This window comes from Cydia fagiglandana, chromosome 9 (assembly GCF_963556715.1).
Source record: "Cydia fagiglandana chromosome 9, ilCydFagi1.1, whole genome shotgun sequence".
Taxonomy (NCBI): Eukaryota; Metazoa; Arthropoda; class Insecta; order Lepidoptera; family Tortricidae; genus Cydia; species Cydia fagiglandana.
In genome coordinates this window covers 512,037-532,647 of record NC_085940.1, presented here as the reverse complement: position 1 = coordinate 532,647, position 20,611 = coordinate 512,037, and the positions used below count along the sequence as shown (strand labels likewise).

General features: G+C 42.9%; 2 protein-coding genes across 3 annotated transcripts in view; both read left to right on the top strand.

Moving 5' to 3' along the window:
- The first annotated feature begins 490 nt into the window (after nucleotides 1–490).
- LOC134667104 (vacuolar protein sorting-associated protein 41 homolog) lies at nucleotides 491–5,871 on the top strand. Of its 2 annotated transcripts, XM_063524385.1 has the most exons (3): nucleotides 491–1,094; nucleotides 2,080–2,207; nucleotides 2,886–5,870. In XM_063524385.1, exons 1-3 carry the CDS (start codon nucleotides 659–661, stop codon nucleotides 4,881–4,883), a joined length of 2,562 nt encoding a protein of 853 aa, XP_063380455.1. In that variant the 5' UTR covers nucleotides 491–658; the 3' UTR covers nucleotides 4,884–5,870. The 2 variants fall into 2 exon arrangements, with proteins under 2 accessions (XP_063380455.1, XP_063380454.1); XM_063524384.1 differs by lacking the exons at nucleotides 491–1,094; nucleotides 2,080–2,207 and adding an exon at nucleotides 2,229–2,352 and having other exon boundaries at nucleotides 2,886–5,871.
- A 1,050-nt stretch (nucleotides 5,872–6,921) lies between these two features.
- LOC134667112 (regulatory-associated protein of mTOR) overlaps nucleotides 6,922–20,611 on the top strand; it is a 37,688-nt gene continuing 23,998 nt past the window's right edge. The window contains exons 1-13 of the mRNA XM_063524395.1: nucleotides 6,922–7,230; nucleotides 8,893–8,995; nucleotides 12,096–12,217; nucleotides 13,767–13,886; nucleotides 14,424–14,570; nucleotides 17,143–17,384; nucleotides 17,783–17,965; nucleotides 18,319–18,521; nucleotides 18,868–19,127; nucleotides 19,470–19,544; nucleotides 19,792–19,872; nucleotides 20,009–20,185; nucleotides 20,363–20,525. Coding sequence (XP_063380465.1) covers nucleotides 7,051–7,230; nucleotides 8,893–8,995; nucleotides 12,096–12,217; nucleotides 13,767–13,886; nucleotides 14,424–14,570; nucleotides 17,143–17,384; nucleotides 17,783–17,965; nucleotides 18,319–18,521; nucleotides 18,868–19,127; nucleotides 19,470–19,544; nucleotides 19,792–19,872; nucleotides 20,009–20,185; nucleotides 20,363–20,525 — 2,056 coding nt within the window. The 5' untranslated portion in view covers nucleotides 6,922–7,050. The remainder of the gene's footprint in view (nucleotides 7,231–8,892; nucleotides 8,996–12,095; nucleotides 12,218–13,766; nucleotides 13,887–14,423; nucleotides 14,571–17,142; nucleotides 17,385–17,782; nucleotides 17,966–18,318; nucleotides 18,522–18,867; nucleotides 19,128–19,469; nucleotides 19,545–19,791; nucleotides 19,873–20,008; nucleotides 20,186–20,362; nucleotides 20,526–20,611) is intronic.

Genomic DNA, 20,611 nt, shown 5'->3' with positions numbered 1-20,611 from the left:
GAATGTGACGCCGATTTTCATTTTCAAGTCCTGTCAAATCCGCATGTAAAACTTTATTTATACAATTAGGTACCTACGCAAAGTAATATTCATCATCATAAGACATAAGATAAGGCTATACAAATTTATAGTTAGAAGCAGTTTTCTGATAGGAATTTACCTGTCCGCCAATTTCGTATCAAAGTATCTAAAACACTTCGCCCAAAAGGTGATAAATGTTTCTTGTAACAATTGGGGTTGAATTGGTGAAAATTACGATAGTTCATTGTTGTTGTTTAGCACTTTCAAAAATGCTTCCGGAATATATTATTTGAATATATTCTTCCGGAATATGAATACAACTTTCACATAAATTTCTAGTCTACTTTCCAGTTTCCCGCCTTTTCCCGCCAATTTTTTTTTTTACATTTATACAGTCCTAATTGTAACTAGATATTTTATAAATAAGTCAGTTGTAAGCAAGCTTAGCAAGCTCTAACAATGACCAATTAGGACCCGAACATAATTCAATTGTCATCTTATCTGTCAACGTCAAAACAAAGAATTGTAATCGGAGCGGAGCTAATGAGGAAAAAAACTAAATAATTAATTATTTTCCGCGTAAAAATAGCTATCAACATGTAATATTTCGAACCCACAGTGCGCGTAAATCACGAAAATGGCGTTGAATATAGACAGCTGCGACAGTTTGCCTCCTGACGAGGAGCCAAAACTCAAGTACGATCGGATGGGCAACGATGTACAAAACATTCTATTGAAAGACGCAGTGAGCTGTATTTGTGTGCATACGAAATTTATATGTTTAGGGACCCAGTGGGGTGTAATACACTTGTTGGACCATGAAGGGAACACGGTGCCATTATCTCAAGATGGTAAAGACAAGGAATTGCAAGCTCACGCAATAGCTGTGAACAGGATATCGGTTGATTTGAACGGGGACTACATAGCGAGCTGCTCGGACGACGGCAAGGTGCTGGTGTACGGGCTCTACACGGACGACAACGCTCACAACTTGAATCTCGGACGGGTGGTCAAGTCTGTGGCTTTGGATCCTTATTACTTCAAGTCGGGGTCTGGAAGGAGGTTTCTCACAGGTAAATAATTGGTATGATGTAAAAATATTTTATGTTTAAACCACAAGCATAAGGTGTCAATAACTGGCCATCCTCCAATAACTAGCCTCCTTATAAATACTAAAATGAATTGTGTTTATAGGTGAATAGAATTCATTTTTAGTATAAGGTGGCCAGTTATTAAATAGTAGCCAGTAATTGACGATTTACCCTAGTTTGTGAGTAATTTTAATTAGCCAAAACTGATTAAATGGAACTGATAAATCACAATATATATCAATTATTTTATGAAACAAACAGAGATTTATTTGATATTGTAAACTAAAACTAATTTTAATCCAGATATGTTACATTGTTCGTTTATAATAGCTGGCTTGAGATTTTTTACAAAGTCGTTCATAAACTGAAAATACATAAAGAACCTTTTACTTATATTTGCGATTTAAACTAGTTTTAATCAATAAATTAAACAGAGGTGGCAGTTTGACTGATGATGTCATAATATGTTTGTTGTTGAAATTAATTCATTTGACTTGTCAAGGTGATTTACATTGAGGATATGTGTCTTTCCATTTTATCTCAAAATTCCAACAGAAATTCAGTTAGATAGTTCCTAATTGCACATGGAGCATAAGGTGCCACATTGCATGGAAAACCATATTTATAATATAATGTAATGTCCTATCCTATAGTGTCTGACTGACAAATGTTATAATACATTTGATATTTGATGAATTGATGATAGTCAATCGACCAACCTCAACCAACTTTTGCTCGGTTGTCAGAGACACAATGAACAGGCACGTTGAAGGCAGGTTATAAAAACCAGGTGTGGAGCATCCACATCCACCAATGACCACGATCCTGTCATGAGGGAGCGACCACAGAGAGAGATGATAGTCAAAGACATATTTTAATTTTTCACCTTATTTATTATGAAGGAGTAAGGGGCAAAAGTGTAAACAAATCAGTGACATCAACTATAACAGTCTTTCTGGGTTTGCAGGCGACACCAAGCTGACGCTGTACGAGAAGACGTTCCTGAACCGGCTGCGCAGCACCGTGCTCTGCGAGTGCGAGGGACACGTGCAGGCCGTGGCCTGGCACGAGCGCTTCGTGGCCTGGGCCAGTGAGGTAACTACAGCGGGTAGGCTCTATCAAGCTGATGCTGTACGAGAAGACGTTCCTGAACCGCCTGCGCAGCACCGTGCTCTGCGAGTGCGAGGGACACGTGCAGGCCGTGGCCTGGCACGAGCGCTTCGTGGCCTGGGCCAGTGAGGTAACTACAGCGGGTAGGCTCTATCAAGCTGATGCTGTACGAGAAGACGTTCCAGAACCGCCTGCGCAGCACCGTGCTCTGCGAGTGCGAGGGGCACGTGCAGGCCGTGGCCTGGCACGAGCGCTTCGTGGCCTGGGCTGACTGAGGTAACTACAGCGGGTAGGCCTCTAAGGATGTAGCCATAGTTTATATAGATTTATCAGTGTCTAATCTCGACCCGACAATTTGCTCACCCGTCAACCTCGTAAATAACTGCATTTCACTGTACTCCGTACCTTGGGCACTTGAAGCACTTCATAGGCCTCCTTCAGAATATGGAACACCCGGGAGCTCATCTTCGGTCCTGCGGTCCCTCGGTTCGCTTTTTTGGACTCTCGGCCATTGGTTCGTTTCCGAGTTTTATCTACCTCCAGCTCGGCCTTCACACGAAACAAAAATGCCCCTCAGTGGGACGCTCAGGGCTTCTGATTTTCCGTTTAGGCAGCCAAACCATATTAATTGGTTCAACAAATAAACTTATTCATATTTCACAGGTCGGAGTTCGGGTGTACGACCTGGTGGCGCGCTGCTCCCTCGGCCTCATACCCTGGGAGAAGACCAGCGTGGACTCCATCGAGGACTACCGCTGCAACCTCCTCTGGTCCGCGCCCAAGACCCTCATGATCGGCTGGGTCGACACCATCAGGATATGCGTGATTCGAAAACGAAGTCAAATCGAACTCCAGACTAGAGACGATACAGAATACCTCGTCGATCCTGTCTATACTTTCCAAACGGACTATTTCATCAGTGGTTTAGGACCTCTGGAAAACCAATTAGTACTCCTAGGGGTACCTAAAGAGTGTGATGCAGAAACCATGAAAGCGCAAAGACCGGTTTTAGCGGTCGCTGATTACAAAGATTGCGATTTCAGCGAGGTTTCAACAGATAGTCTGAACATAAGAGGCTACGAGGAGTACTCCTGCAACGATTACTATCTAGACATGCTTATTGAAGAGAATAGATTCTTCATAGTATCGCCTAAGGACATAGTGATTGCCAGTCCGTATGATATCGATGATAGAGTCAACTGGCTAACGGAGCATGGCCGGTATGAGAAAGCTATAAGTGTCCTAGAAGAAATCGGGGGAAAAACTAACAAAAATTCAGTAATGACGGTTGGCGTTCAGTACTTAGATCACTTGATGTCTAAACATTTATACAGCGAAGCGGCCATATTATGCGCGAGGATATGTAAGAGTGATAAAGCTATGTGGGAAAAGCAGATCTTAAAATTTGCTGAAGTCAATCAGCTGAGAGCGGTCAGCGCATACGTCCCTAAAACCCCTGAGAAAGCCCTCAGTTCTCATCTATACGAGTTAATCATTTATGAATACCTCAAAGTGGATCCTCCCGGATTCCTCAAAGTTGTCCAGGAGTGGAACCCAGGGTTGTACAAGACGGGAATAATCGTTAAAGCTGTGCTGGAACACATTCTTACCACCGAAGTAGATAAGAACATCTATTTAGAAGCACTCGCTTTACTCTATTGCCATCAAAAGAAATACGATAAAGCTTTAACCACATACTTGACACTCGGCCATAAGGACGTCTTCACACTAATAACAACTTACAAAATGTACAACGTCATACACAATAAGATTTTAGAACTAATGACACTCGACTGTGATAAAACTCTTTCTATTCTCGTCAACTCACGCGATAAAATACCTGTAGAAGTTGTTAAGAAACAATTGGAAAACCACGATATGTATCTCTTTAAATACCTTGACGCATATAGCAAGGTAGAACAGAACGGGAAATATCATGGAGAGTTAGTGAAGCTATACGCTAAATATGCAAGCGCTAAGCTTTTACCATTTCTTAAAAGTAGCGATAACTATCCCATAGAACAAGCACTAGATATCTGTCAAAGCAATAATTTCTACCCCGAAATGGTATTTCTACTTGGTCGAATAGGCCGAACGCAGGAAGCTCTCCAGATCATAATAGAAAAACTGAACGATATAAATCAAGCGATCACTTTCTGTCAAGAGCATAACGACACAGAACTTTGGACAGATTTGATAAAACAAACCGTTGACAAGCCGGAATATGTTTCTCTTCTCCTTAAACGGATAGGGAATTACTTAGATCCCCGAATGCTCATAGAAAATATACAGCCCGGATGTGAAATTAAAGACTTAAAGGATTCTCTTGCAAAAATGATGTGCGATTACCACTTACAGCTGTCAGTTCAAGAAGCCTGCAAGCCGATAACTTTAAAAAACTACTTTGAGTTACATGAAAAATTAATCCTCGGGCAGCAGAAAGGAATATCAGTAACGGATGACTTTGTATGCAGTAGCTGTCTAGGGAGGATTATAACTAGAGACTTGTCGAAGGCGTCTGATCTGATAGTGTTTAACTGCAGGCATTCGTTCCATATAGAGTGTTTGAGGCAAGTGGCGCCATCTCTGGACCATTGCGCGGTGTGCAGCGCGAGCGCGGACGCCAGCAGAGCGTTTGGGGACCCGAGCGGGGCTAACTAAACAGAAGGTGCACCCTAAATGCTCACCAAACGCATAACGCGCTAGGTACCCGTCTGTTTCTATTTAACACTGTACACAGAACGGGGACACTACGCGCGACATGTGTTGCAATATCGCTTGTGTTGTGCTAGCCCTTTGGTATAAAGCACCTGTTCCACCGCCGACGAGAAAACGACAAGCTATCGACCATTTTCTTGCTCAAGAAATCAACTTGAAGATGTAGATTCCTTGTGAATAAAAGAGATGCAATTATTATTCCATGATTGCATATTGTTCACACGGTCGTTTAGAGCTTTCAATGAAAATCGTTAATCATCGGCGGTGTGACAGACGCCTTATAACGGTAAAAGGAACTTACCTACGAAACGAACACTATTGGCTACTAGTAAGTCATACAAGCTCAACCCTAGATAGAACTGCATATTCGAAATGTATTCATATTTTTCCATGTAAAATTAGGTTTATTTTGTACTAAAACTCAATTATAAACATTGTAAAGTCGCCTTGAATAAATGAAGCGATTTCAAAAACTTGGCCAGTGTAATACATCGGTAATCCACATTCCATGTTTTACTCTTTGATTGCCAAGAAGGCTGTCATAAAAAGCATCATATTTTCAAGTACCTACCTGATAATCCTTCCTAAGATACATTTGTTTGTACCAATTGTGATGGCGTGTGCATGACATTTTAGGACAAATGGCATTATACTTAATTTATCTACGTCTGCTGGCAATGCAATCCTGTTTAAATGTGTACAATAAGCTGCAGAGATATGATCCCCCTGCAATCAAATTTCTTTGCAGGAAGTCAGTTATCCCTGCAACCTTCTATACAAGTATTTATTGAAGGTGACTGTACATATACATAACATAATTAACAATATTCATAAATCATATACTTAATATAGAATACAAATGATGTGTCGGTGCTTTTATAATGAAGTGGCTTGTATTATTTTCATTATGCCAATTAAACTTGTATCATACTAATATTTCGTTATTATTTTGTTCTGTACAATATTTACTTTCACAACTTGGAATAATGGAACGTGCATGAACTGTAGAGGGCAGCACAGAAGCCCTTTGCAAAGTGACGCAAAGTGTAAATGTTAAGTAAGTACCCGATTTGGCCGTAGGAACTCTGTGATGAGTGATGATATCGTCAGGTGACAAGCAAAAGTCACTAAGTACCTCCACAAGTTCATAGCCATAGTGAACCATATTAGTACTGAAAGAAGGTCGATTTTTGTTTAATTTTTTTTAGTAGTTAGTGACTTTAGCTTGTCTCCTGACGATATATTATACTACTCTTTGGTGATCAATCAATGCAATCTACTTGTAAACCCAAACGGGTTTGGACACTTTCTATAGTTGGTCAAGCAAATCTGGTCAGTAAAAAAAGGCGCGAAATGCAAATGTTCTATAGGATGATATTGATAACCCTTTGCGCCTACATGATTTAAATTTGCCGCCTTTTTCTACTGACAAGATTTGCTTGAGCAACTATAACAATTATGTTTGTAAAGTAAGACCAAGAAAAGTCTGCAGCGATTTTGATAGCCCAAGCAGTGCAAGTGTTAATTATACGTCATAGTTTCATAGAAGTTTGACGTTTAAAATAACACTAGCACTGCGTGGACTATCAAAATCACTGCAGACTTTTCTTGGTCTAACTTTTAATAATGAAATTTCGTGATAGGCTGGCCACACTAAAAATATATTTTCTACTGGCAACTCAAGTTTTAGGGTCGCCATAGTCGTCTGTCATGTCGGTGCTGACATTTGCGTTTCTTTATATACATTTCCAATCGCAAAATATAATTCATTGTAGTGAATGCTTATTCTTAACGAACTTGAAATATTTTCTTAAATATACTTTCGTTGTAATTTAATATTTTTATTATTTTTAACTGCTCACCTTGAAATTTAATGCAACCGTTTCTATTTTACTTAAGGCTTAATTGACCAATTTGGCTGAATGGCATTATATCATTATCCTATGCGAAAAGGGGATGAATTAAAAACAACAATCCTCACTCACGTTAGTTTAGTTTTCATCCAAGAAGAGCTTGATACTATACTAAACCAAGTTTTTTGATCACGAAGTTTCACCTAAATGGTTGTAAAATAAGACAAGTGTGTGTGGTGACTGTGTGTTGTGTGAAAATGACAGACATGCCTCCTTATCTCGCTGTAAAAGATGAGGAGGACAGTGCCCAAGGTGATAACGAGAGTGGTTCAGAGATAGACGACTGGGATTTGCCTCTCAGCTATGAAAAACCTAGGCATTTGGAGCCTATAAAGGGGGCTGAACGTGTGGAGCACTCATGGAGAGTCAAAGAAAAGGTAAGAAGCGGGGTATTATTGATAAAACTAGAGTAAGAGTGTACTGCGTATCTGGGGTTGCACATGACAATGACAACAAACACACATGGGCTTGCAGATCGCAAATTTGCGAAAAAATATAAATAAACTTGACGCAGATTATCTGTTCTTATAAAATTAGTTCTTATGTATTAGAAACACGATTTGAATAGATGCTAATAAGATAATTTGGTGGTTATTTTCGACTGGGAAATTTCGGGAGATATGGACAAATTCCATGTTTTGAGTCACTCAATTAAATGAGTTTGGCGTTAAGATGAGTCATTGGTAGTTCGGGAATAGCCCAAAATTTGGGATTGTGCATTAATATAACACATTTGTCAGGGTCAAAGTGATAACATCACTTCTTGGGCCAGTCAAATTAGATCTAAAAAAGCGTTTTGAGGAATTAATTCCCAGCAAGCTGGAAATCATTTTAATACCTTCATTTGGTCCTAAAGTTTGCTCCATCCCAGGAGGTGTGGATAAATTTTGGAAGCCTTTGGAGATACATTTTACCTTGGATTGACAAAACCACTCAATGTAAAAAGGAACCCACTGTCAAAATCAATGTCACTACCAGCAAGGTTGTTGTGGATCTGACACTGGTAAAAAAACATCGGATTTTAACACGATTTTACAAAAAAAAAATTTTAAAGTGGTGGCAATTTTTGACAAATAGATGGTAAATAAATATTATGTCAGAACTGTTTTGTTTTTAGTAAGCAAATGTTACAATCAATTAGAAAATAATTTTAATCATAAAATTCATAAAAAAAGCTAATTTGGTAAACTATAAAAGAATAAATATTATTCTTATACTTATTCTTATATGTTTGACAGTTATATCAGAAGAAGAAAATATTATAGAAAAGAAAAGAAAGATGGATTATAGAATCAATTCAGTTCTTTACAGGTGCAAAGTTATTAGGGTTCCGTACATCAATAGAAAAAGATGGAACCCTTATAGGATCACTTATGATGATCAATGAAATGAGACACTTTAATGTCAATTTTGTGTTAGTGAAATATTATTTGATTCTGGTTTGTTGATACATTTTTTGGACTTTTTTACAATACATTGATAAGCAATCATGCTTAAATGAAAGAGGATTGCAAGTAATGGGAAAAGGACCTAAATAGAATTTACACTCTTATTTTATAATTACTATCACAATATATCTTCTACAGTGTGTTTTCTGTAACAGGAGCAATAAATAAAACTCCTCAAACTGACCAACATTTGTTCAGCAACTTATGTTTTGATTTTTATTACACTTTAAAGTTTATTCTGAGACGCATTTGTTCTTCATTCTTTTGTTATGTTAAAAGCGTGACAAGTAACATCAAACGCACTGATGTCGGCGTACATTGAAGGCAATATTTATTTTGTATGAAAAAGAGAAAGTCAAAAGGATTTATAATTTTTAAAAGTTGCTGAACAAATGTTGGTCAGTTTGAGGAGTAGAGTCATTAATTTATTGCTCCTGTTACAGGAAGCACCCTGTATACTTGCTATAAAATGTCCAATCTAGCTAGAACCCTAAATGGCTCAACAATCAGTCACGGAGCGTGACTGTACAAAATTGTTCATGCTTAACATCCTAATTTTAGCAATATTGTAATTGGTGTGCTATGTTCCAGTACAAGACCCACTGTGTAGCGCTGGTTCTGTGCCTCAACGTGGGCGTGGACCCTCCAGACGTCGTCAAGACCCAGCCCTGTGCCCGCCTCGAGTGCTGGATCGGTAATTTTCATTTATTTAACTATAGGTCTACCACTTATCTTGGGCGGTTGGTAAAAAAATTACATTGGTTTTTTGTAGTAGAACTTTTATTGTAGTAGTTTACTGAGTTTTGTGAAACTAGTTTAAGTATATATTATATTTTTTCTTAATACAAATAAACTTCATCAGCCAGTTTGTAGCTAACTAACTAACCATAATAACTTCTTACCAACTGCCTCAGTTAAAAGGTGGACCTTTAAAGCCTGTGCACACCGGCTGCGTGTGCGTGACGTGTACTTACGTGTGCGTGCAGCGGTGTAGTATACAGATCTTTATGAGAGACGACACACCGCTTGCGTGACGTGTGCGTGTGGGGCTCCATCATTGTACCGCACGCGCACGTGCACGTCACGCACACGCAAGCCGGTGTGCACAGGCCTTTATAAAGGATGCTCATCACGAAACTGACGATTTAAAACTACCTTCAGTAATCAAATAATATCAATAGGAAAATTGACTAATCCCAATCAGGCCTAGTTTCCCCTCAGGGTAGGAAGGCCAGATGGCAGTTGCTTAAGAACTAGAGCCTATGCCAATTCTATGTTGCCACCACAGACGCCTGGCGCCTGGCCCCTGTTAGATGCAACCAGGAAAGCAATAGTTAGGATCTACGTGGCACAAACTATGAATTCCTTTCCATCCCATTCAAAAGAAAAATGTATATACATAATTATAAAATAGTTGCGGGAGATAAGTAAGTACCGAAATGCGCGTTCAAAGGTTATCATTGGCGATGCCAACGTGAGGTTGGGTTTTGGGTATATGCAGCACTGGTCGAACCTGCACCGTTTCTTAATTAGCTTATGAAAATTAGTAGATATCTAATAAGTTAAGTCCTAACATAGTCTTAATTACAAGTTCCTGCATGTACATGTTTGACTAACCTTTTATGGATTTCTGTGGTCCGAAATAAATATTTTATTTTTTCGATATTAAACCCTCGCGAGACATATTTTAAATTGCCAATAGCGACTAAAAATTCAAGTGAGTGAAACTGTTGGCGTATAAACAATTTTATTTTTTAACGCAACTTTATTATATACAGGTCTATTGTTAATACATGTACAGTTAGCATCAATATTAGCGGATGCAACAACGCGCCAAAAGTATCTGCCACCCTGGATAACTTTTCCAAATAAGTCGAGATAAATTTCTAGAGTTCGCGTTCGAAAGTATCTGTTTCAGTATAATTGACTAATTGTTCTACAGAGACATAAATACTTATCTCTTTTTGTTAAGCTGTTACAGAATGTCAGTATACATATTCTTAACTAGGCACAGGCACTAGTTTTTACAAATGAGACTGCCATCTGACCTTCTTAGTCCCAGGTGAGAAGCTAGGCCTTGTTGGGACTAGTCCAGTTTCCTAACAATGTTTTTCTTCTACGAAAAGTGATTCTTTAATATCCAAAAAAATATTTTATATATGAAATACATACACAATTTTCATACAACTTATTGATAAGACTCCTTCATAACCCTTCTGGTTTTGCGTAGTTAGATAAAAATACCTTAACATTACATTTGGAAAAAAAGAACTTGGAATGTAATGTCCCTCGCAAACTGCGTAGCATATCTGTAGTACGCTATATAACCGTACGGTGACTCATGGGTGGACGATTTGGGTTCACGGTGCTCGCCCTTGACCGCGATACGCAAAAATTAGCGGCTTTTGAGGATAGTTATACACACACCCACACACACACACACACACACACAGCGCAGGACAGTTGTGCGTATTAAAACAATGAAACTACTTAACCGATTTTCAAGACCGAAGTCACCGAAATGAACAAAGTCCGAAGTCAAACAAAGTTTTGTACGGAGCTATAAAAGCTAACTAGTGGTTATGTAAACTCAGGTAATTGTGATTGGGAACCCTAAACTGATTTCCAAATTCCACTTCATTAATAGTGTTTGATGGTATCCAAATTCCTTATTCCAACCAAGTGGGAAATCTTGACGGCGTTGTCATGGATCGCTCTCTATATACCCAACAACAACATACCCACTGAGTTGTGGGATGAACCGCCTTTTTTAGGGGAACATATGTTTTTGCCATGCGATTCTTTAAACGAATAAAAAAATTCAGGAAAAAAAAACATGTTAAACTTCTTTCCGACATCCGATATCGGATTGGACATGTGAAAACGCTCTTAGATTCGTACGTAACTACAAACGGTACGACAAATCAATATGGCTCTAAGTTCTCATACATGCACTCGAAAAACATTATCGGCACAGTCGGGTAGAGTATAAAACCCACGCGCCTCCTAAAGTAAGATTTCCAATTTGCATAGGTATACCTACATATAAATTGTACGGAAGATCTGTGGGATTGGAATCCAGAATCCAAATCGAGATAATAAAATGAGTAAGAACACTAAGAACGTTTAAGCTATGTGCATTTTAATTGGGTTAACTTTAGTGTTATATGTATATTTAAGTTTTTGGCTTGGCAAATCAGGTTATATGAAACATTTATTGTTTTTCCTATCGACCCATGTATACCTACCGATTGAGCTCGTCACCGTCTGCAGCTCCTACAAATCGACTTGCACGTCTAGATTTTGTAGGAGCTCCATATCGACACGTCCAGCATACACATCCAATGTGGCCTGAGGTCTCTGTCGTACTTGTAAATTCGTACGCCAGTGTGACAGGAAGGCAAACGTCGAACGTGGAACGCGGGAGGCCCGTTGTACGACCCCTGGCCACAGAATAAATAAAAGTACTACCATACAGAAAGGAAACTTCCTACAAAACCGAAGTTTGACAGCGGTTCAGGGTCGAATAATACTATCCCTTTCTAATATGTATATGGCACTATTCCTTTCGGCTATTTAGGGTTATCAAAATTCAAGTGATTATCTTATCTGTGGTCGTGCACGCAAAAGGAAATCAAGTGGTGCCAACCCTAATAATTGCTCGGCGCAATGCTGAGCCGAGCGGAGCCGAGTTTGGCCGAAGTCGGGAGTTTCGCACCCCTGCCCTGGCCTTAAGAGATGAGATAAATTTGCGACACTCGCTTATTTTCAAAAGTAATATTGTTTTGTTTCAGACCCCTTATCGCAGTCCCCAAACAAGGCCCTGGAGAACATCGGACACGCGTTACAGTCGCAATACGAGCGCTGGCAGCCTCGCGCGCGCTACAAGCAGTCCTTAGACCCTACGAGCGATGAGGTAAGGACCTTCACTTCAGATCAGGGATGTTGCGAATATTCGCATCCGCGGAAGATCCGTATTATTTTCAACATCCGCATCTGCATCCGCATCCGCATAAAATCGATGCGGAGCATCCGCATGATGCGGATGTCGACCAAGTAGGGTAACAGGAACGTATTAGCGGCGGCGCTGGCGGCGTAAGTGATAGGTAATTTCGTCATTACATAATAATGAAATTGTCTAGATCCCGAAAAGTGGGCAAGTTACTGTTTATTAAATAAAACGCACCTATATTCTTGCTCAAATACTAAACGTTTCGTTATTTTTAAATAAAAAATGCTAAAAATATAATATTTGACATTTTTTAAATACCATCTTGACATCCGCCAAACGTCCGATTCTTCGCTCTAAAAAACCGCTTTATTAGTCAAATTAAACTTGTTAGTGTGTCACACAGTTCAGTGTAGGCATTTAGGGCATTCACGGAAGCACCCGAATTAGCAATAGGAGCGCCCGTTGAGTTCATTCACCCCGGGGGGCGGGGGTGAAGGCCACGGGGGCTGCGTTGACGTACGCGGTTCAAGGCCGGTCTTTAGGGTGGTTCGGGCAAAAGTGAACCCTATTGCGCTGATATAAGGTTCTAAAAGGGGGTGTGCGTAGAATTTGGTTGTATTTAGGTGTGTTTTTGATATTGTACTTTATGTAGGTACAAGATGTTTTAGGATCGTGTGACGTCGTACTCGCATAGATAGAAGACATGTTCGCCGTATTACGTAAGCGTAAGGCGAAAATGTTCTTACACTGTGACCATGAGATGACGTAATGATAATTTCACACAAATTGCCCCGTCGTCATTACTACGAGTGCAAATATTTCAGGCCAAAACCTTATAGTACTTATTGAAAAAATGGGTTACTAATGAGTTATTTTTAAATGATGTTTCGGCATTTACATCAATGCAATAATTTATTCACGTATCGGATTTATTGACATTTATTAGAAATTAGATTAACAAAATATTAAAATTATCAGCCTAAGGTTTTTTTATTCGGCTACTCGAAAGGTTATCATTTTAACAGTCCATATATGTCAATATGTATGTATGTCGCGACAAAAGACTGAGCCGATTATGGAGTTTTTGAGACCCTGTTGAGTTGTGACAGACTACCAATTTAAAAGTATTTGAAAAAGAAGGAGTTAAGTCGGATTAGGTTTTCAAACGCTTATCTTCTAATATTTAAAAATGGCGACACCGACTGTTTAATACATCTATATTTAAATTCAATTTGCATTCCCGGCCCACACCGATAAAGACACAATTAATGGGCCATTTATTTTTTAGGCGACGCATGCAAATTTAGATAATTCGCGTCGTGGAAGGCTACTGTCTGAGTGGCGTCTTGTCACGCGATAAATACTCACATTTAGGGCGCCTGTACACGGTGCCGCCTCCGCGCTGACACCGCACCGCCGTCGCACCGCCGCCGCACCTTCGCGCTATGTACACGAGACACGTAAATGGTTTCTTAATCGTGTTTTATTAATGCCATATATTCTGCCTCCGTAGGTGAAGAAGCTATGCTGCTCGCTGCGACGGAACGCCAAAGATGAACGGGTGCTGTTCCACTACAACGGGCACGGCGTGCCGAAGCCCACCAGCCAGGGCGAGATCTGGGTCTTCAACAGGGTTGGTGGAACTTCTTAGTTAACACTTCGACCGCCAAGGGCGTCAACGGAGGTTCACGATGACGCGACGCGCACAATAGGCGTGGCCTTCGAAGGGTTAATAAATAAATATTATACATATGTGGTATTGACCGAATGGTATTAATTCTACGCTGCGCTCAAAAACGCGCATTACTGATGTTGGAACTAAAACCGCCAAGCTGAAATGGGACTGGGCCGGCCATGTCTGCCGCATGCACCCACAGAGGTGGGCCAAAATAACCACGGTATGGGTGCCGCAAGACGGGTGAGGATGTGGTAGGGCCCCAGACGGAGATGGCGGGACGACGAGATTGCTCAAAACCGAGACGAATGGAAATCAAGGGGGGAGGCCTTTGCCCAGCAGTGGGACACCCTATAGGCTTATAATAACAATAATGTGGTATTATATTATAAACAATATGTATGCAAGTATGAATAGCTTTATACGCTTGTCGTTTGCATATGGAAATAAAATTTGCATTGCAGAGCCATAAGAGCCGCGTTTGTATTTTCGCAGGCATACACACAATACATCCCCCTGTCGATGTACGACCTGCAAACGTGGATGGGCGCGCCGTCGCTGTATGTGTACGACTGCTCCAACGCCGGCGTCATCGTCGACAACTTCCGCGCGTTCGCCGACCAGCACGAGCGCGACTACGAGGTAACACTCATACCGACACACATGTTCACACCTCACATACACACAACCCATCCCTCTGTCGATGTACGACCTGCAAACATGGATGGGCGCGCCCTCGCTACAAGTGTACGACTGCTCCAACGCCGGCGTCATCGTCGACAACTTCCGCGCGTTCGCCGACCAGCACGAGCGCGACTACGAGGTAACACTCATACCGACACACATGTTCACACCTCACATACACACAACCCATCCCTCTGTCGATGTACGACCTGCAAACATGGATGGGCGCGCCCTCGCTACAAGTGTACGACTGCTCCAACGCCGGCGTCATCGTCGACAACTTCCGCGCGTTCGCCGACCAGCACGAGCGCGACTACGAGGTAACACTCATACCGACACACATGTTCACACCTCACATACACACAACCCATCCCTCTGTCGATGTACGACCTGCAAACATGGATGGGCGCGCCCTCGCTGTACGTGTACGACTGCTCCAACGCCGGCGTCATCGTCGACAACTTCCGCGCGTTCGCCGACCAGCACGAGCGCGACTACGAGGTAACACTCATACCGATTCACATGTTCACACCTCACATACACACAATACATCCCTCTGTCGATGTACGACCTGCAAACATGGATGGGCGCGCCCTCGCTCTACGTGTACGACTGCTCCAACGCCGGCGTCATCGTCGACAACTTCCGCGCATTCGCCGACCAGCACGAGCGCGACTACGAGGTAACACTCATACCGACTCACATGTTCACACCTCACATACACACAATAAATCCCTCTGTCGATGTACGACCTGCAAACATGGATGGGCGCGCCCTCGCTCTACGTGTACGACTGCTCTAACGCCGGCGTCATCGTCGACAACTTCCGCGCGTTCGCCGACCAGCACGAGCGCGACTACGAGGTAACACTCATACCGACACACATGTTCACACCTCACATACACACAGTACATCCCCCTGTCGATGTACGACCTGCAAACATGGATGGGCGCGCCCTCGCTCTACGTGTACGACCGCTCCAACGCCGGCGTCATCGTCGACAACTTCCGCGCGTTCGCCGACCAGCACGAGCGCGACTACGAGGTAACACTCATACCGACACACATGTTCACACCTCACATACACACAGTACATCCCCCTGTCGATGTACGACCTGCAAACATGGATGGGCGCGCCCTCGCTCTACGTGTACGACTGCTCTAACGCCGGCGTCATCGTCGACAACTTCCGCGCGTTCGCCGACCAGCACGAGCGCGACTACGAGGTAACACTCATACCGACACACATGTTCACACCTCACATACACACAGTACATCCCCCTGTCGATGTACGACCTGCAAACATGGATGGGCGCGCCCTCGCTCTACGTGTACGACCGCTCCAACGCCGGCGTCATCGTCGACAACTTCCGCGCGTTCGCCGACCAGCACGAGCGCGACTACGAGGTAACACTCATACCGACACACATGTTCACACCTCACATACACACAGTACATCCCCCTGTCGATGTACGACCTGCAAACATGGATGGGCGCGCCCTCGCTCTACGTGTACGACTGCTCTAACGCCGGCGTCATCGTCGACAACTTCCGCGCGTTCGCCGACCAGCACGAGCGCGACTACGAGGTAACACTCATACCGACACACATGTTCACACCTCACATACACACAGTACATCCCCCTGTCGATGTACGACCTGCAAACATGGATGGGCGCGCCCTCGCTCTACGTGTACGACCGCTCCAACGCCGGCGTCATCGTCGACAACTTCCGCGCGTTCGCCGACCAGCACGAGCGCGACTACGAGGTAACACTCATACCGACACACATCTTCACACCTCACATACACACAACCCATCCCTCTGTCGATGTACGACCTGCAAACATGGATGGCCGCGCCCTCGCTGTACGTGTACGACTGCTAGAACGCCGACGTCATCGTTGACAACTTCCGCGCGTTCGCCGACCAGCACGATCGCGACTACGAGGTAACACATATCGCCACATATATTCACACCTCACATACACACAATACATCGCCCTGTCGATGTACGACCTGCAAACATGGATGGGCGCACCCTCGCTCTACGTGTACGACTGCTCCAACGCCGGCGTCATCGTCGACAACTTCCGATATATTATTTCCGGGTTCCGGCAGAATATCAGTGCTTTGCTCAAAAGAGCGAAGCGTATAGCTGAGTCGGAACCCTTTTGTTTTTGCTGCAATGCACACAGAGTACAGCAAGTAAACCCATCTTTCCGTGTTTAAGTATTTTTTATTGTTAATTAAACTCTGTAGATATTTTTAGTTTTGTTCTGTTTGTAATGTACCTATTTGTAAATTGTGTGTTTTTGCAGCATACAAATAAACGTTTTATCTATCTATCTATCTATCTATCTATTTTTTTGTTAAATGGTCCATGTTAGTTCAATTTATCTAAAATTCGACATACACATCTCTGGGTTTTACAATAGCATATTAGGATTCGTTTTATTTACGTCAAAAATACATTTTTAGAATAATTAATATAATGGAGATAAAAGAAACTCCAACCATACCTTTCACCAGATGCAACTAAACAGCAAAGGCTCCGGCACCCCACCACCCCTAGTCTCGTACAAGAACTGCATCCAGCTCGGGGCCTGCGCCGCCGGCCAGTCCCTGCCCATGAGCCCCGAGCTGCCAGCGGACCTGTTCACGGCTTGCCTCACTACTCCCGTCAAGATGGCGATGAAGTGGTTCGTGCTGCGGCACACCAGGGCTGCCAGCGTGCATCAGCATATACACGACGTGCACGATCTCATTGACAAGTGAGTAACCTACAGTTTTACCCGAGAAATAGTATAGGGCATAAAACACTCCCCTGAGAGACTCCCAAAAGAAAAATTGTCCAAAATGAGGAGATCTTGTTTTATTTTGCAAACTGTGCGTGTTAATTTATTTTATCCCAAAATCGATGGGTCTACGCGTCTCTAACAGCCAGTGCCTTACGCTTGTGCAGTTTATTCGATACATCGACCACATCAAAAGCCTTCTAAGGTTCAGGCTGATTTCTGTCGTTTAATTACATTACATGAAGTCGTAAATATAAAAATCCTAAGAAAATGTTATCTTCGAAACTTGAAATTCAAGAAGTTAGCTAATTAATAGGAGATTAAGTCCCTTTTTAACTATTTATTGAATTCAACAATAAACATGTTTGTTTCAGAATCCCCGGGCAGGTGACCGACCGGCGCACGATGCTCGGCGAGCTGAACTGGATCTTCACCGCCATCACCGACACCATCGCCTGGAACTCTCTACCCCCAGAACTGTTCCAGCAGCTGTTCCGAGCTGATCTGTTAACAGCTAGTTTATGCCGGAACTTCCTGCTTGCTGATCGGATTATGAGGTATGTGGCATAATTTTTACATGTTTTGTTTTTTTGTAAAAAAAACGGTAGAGGGACTTGGCCGCGGTAGACCAAAACGGAGATGACGAGATGACCTGGACAGCTTATTGAACAACTGGTCGGAGGAAGCACCAAATCGGGAGTTGTAGAAATTAAGGGGAGAGGCCTTTGCCCAGCAGTGGGACACTCAAATAGGCTAGTAAAACAAACAGTCTATAATGTCTATGTAATATAAAAATATAAATTAATCTTTTGGTGAATTTATTTTTGTGTAGGTAATTTAATTCTCATCAGGCCTTCTCGATTGCTGCTCTCAGCTGTTAACAGTTCACTGACCATATCATTTCTTTCAGATCATACAACTGCACCCCAGTATCCTCCCCACCGCTACCCTCCCTCGCGCAGCACGCGCTATGGGCGGCCTGGGACCAAACCCTGGACCTGGCGCTAGCACAGCTTCCCGCCATGCTGGGGCCTTCTCCCAGGGTCTACCATCATTCACCGTTCTTCAGGGACCAGCTGACGGCGTTCCAAGTGTGGCTGGATCTCGGGAAATGTAAGTTTTTAATACCTATTTTTCTATAAAGTTAAATAGTTACCCACTACCTAAAGGTTGTCTGGAAGAGATCGCTCTTTAGCGATAAGACCGCCTTTTGCTGCCTGTCTTCATGTATTATGTATGTCTCTCTGTAAATGTTTTATTGAGGTGGGGCAATAAAGAGGATTTGTATTTGTATTGTATAGTTGTTATATACTACAGAAAAGGTCACCAAGCCCTCCAGGAACCGAAGTTGAAAACAAACCAGCGTATTACCTTTATTCATAAAAAAAATCTAGAAAATTTATGCAAGAAATCGATAAATTCTAAAGAGAGCTTGATATAATTAGATATTTGATTACAGCCAACTCCCTGAACGGCGGGCACTGGTCCCGGCCTCCCCCCGACCAGCTGCCCATGGTGCTGCAGGTGCTGCTGAGCACGCTGCACCGCGTGCGCGCGCTGCAGATCCTCTGCCGGTTCCTGGCTCTCGGGCCCTCCGCCGTGCGCGCCGTGCTCCACGTGGGCATCTTCCCCTACATGCTCAAGCTGCTGCAGGCCTCCGCGCACGAGCTGCGGGCCTCCATGGTGTACATCTGGGCCAAGATCATAGCCGTGGATCCGGTGAGTGGTACTTGACTGCGAATTGATTGCCAATTATCATACGGTTAGCAACTGCTGCTTGTTTCGAACGAGGTATTTATTACCTTCAATTTAGTTGGAAATAAACAGTTTTTACTTCTTCTTATTGTTGTCCCGGCGTTTTGACGGGCAAGCAACTGTCGTCTAGCTTTAAAAATCTAGAAGGGACACTAAACCTTTTTGGGAATAGTCCGTATATTTCCTACGAGCCTGGTTTCGAACCCTTAAGTTCTGGTTTAGAAGCCGCAAGCTACTAGGCTACCAGTTCAACCCCCACGTCCTTCAAAAATTGCTTATTTTGGACTGTATTTATCTTTGTTTCAGAGTTGCCAAGTGGACCTGGTGAACGCAAAGGGGCACAAATATTTCCTGTCGATCCTGGCAGATTCTACCGTTGACGTGAGTGTGCCCATAAACCTTAGTTATTGAATAATTTTTATTCATATACTTGTTACTATACATATAGTATAGGGTAGTTTTAAACCTTTATCCATATGCAATTTTTTTAGATGAACTGTTAAAATTAACTACACCGCCACAAAAAAAAATGGTCCATATAAATGTACACACCAAGTTTTTGGTGGCCCCATGAGGGGTCATAGGCCACCAAAAATGTTTCAGTTTGTAACATGTTCGTCCATTACAGAGCGAGCACCGAACGTTGGCAGCATACGTTCTGGCCGGGATCGTGGACAACTACCCCGCCGGGCAAGAGGCGGCACAACAGGTAAACAAATAAGAATACAATTGACAGGGTCGCCATGTAACCTATTTTAGGCGTAGTAATAAAAGCCTCTAAGGTTTGGAAATTGTTTGAGTTAAAAGTTGTACATTGGATAATTAAACAGTTGTTTTGTTCCCAGGGCTCCATGATCTCAATATGCCTCGAGCAGCTGTCGGACCCGTCGTGGCTGCTGCGGCAGTGGGCGTGCATCTGCCTCGGGCGGCTGTGGCGCGGCTGCGACGCGGCGCGCTGGGCCGGCGTGCGAGATCTAGCGCATGAGAAACTGTATCCATTGCTACGGGAACCACATCCCGAAGTACGTTCAGCTATCAACCGAGATGACAAAATGTATCGACAAACGACAGTCGAAAAGTAAAATTATATCGGTATAAAAGTGCGAACGAATCTCGCCATAATTTTCATATATATTTAAGGTTCCATTGGAATTTTCTATGAAGGATTGTTAAATAATAAACTTGATATTTGTTCCTAGGTGCGGGCAGCGTGCGCATTCGCGCTGGGCACGTTCGTGGCGGCCGGGGGCTGCTGGCCGCGCACCGAGCACGCCAACGCGCTGGACCAGCAAGTCGGGGCCGAACTTGCTCGGGCCCTCCCTCACGACGCCAGTCCGCTAGTGCGAGCTGAAACTCTGCACGGTATGTACACACGAGCCTGTAGCATGAAGCGTTAGTGTGGGTTCTAATTGATAAACAAGACCAAGAATAGGTCGTTCTGTAAATCG

Coding starts and splice junctions, on each gene's coding strand:
- LOC134667104 (XM_063524385.1), top strand. CDS start 659: ATGGCGTTGAATATAGACAGCTGCGACAGTTTGCCTCCTGACGAGGAG. Junction 1,095..2,079: donor TGGAAGGAGGTTTCTCACAG/GTAAATAATTGG, acceptor CTGGGTTTGCAG/GCGACACCAAGCTGACGCTG. Junction 2,208..2,885: donor TCGTGGCCTGGGCCAGTGAG/GTAACTACAGCG, acceptor CATATTTCACAG/GTCGGAGTTCGGGTGTACGA.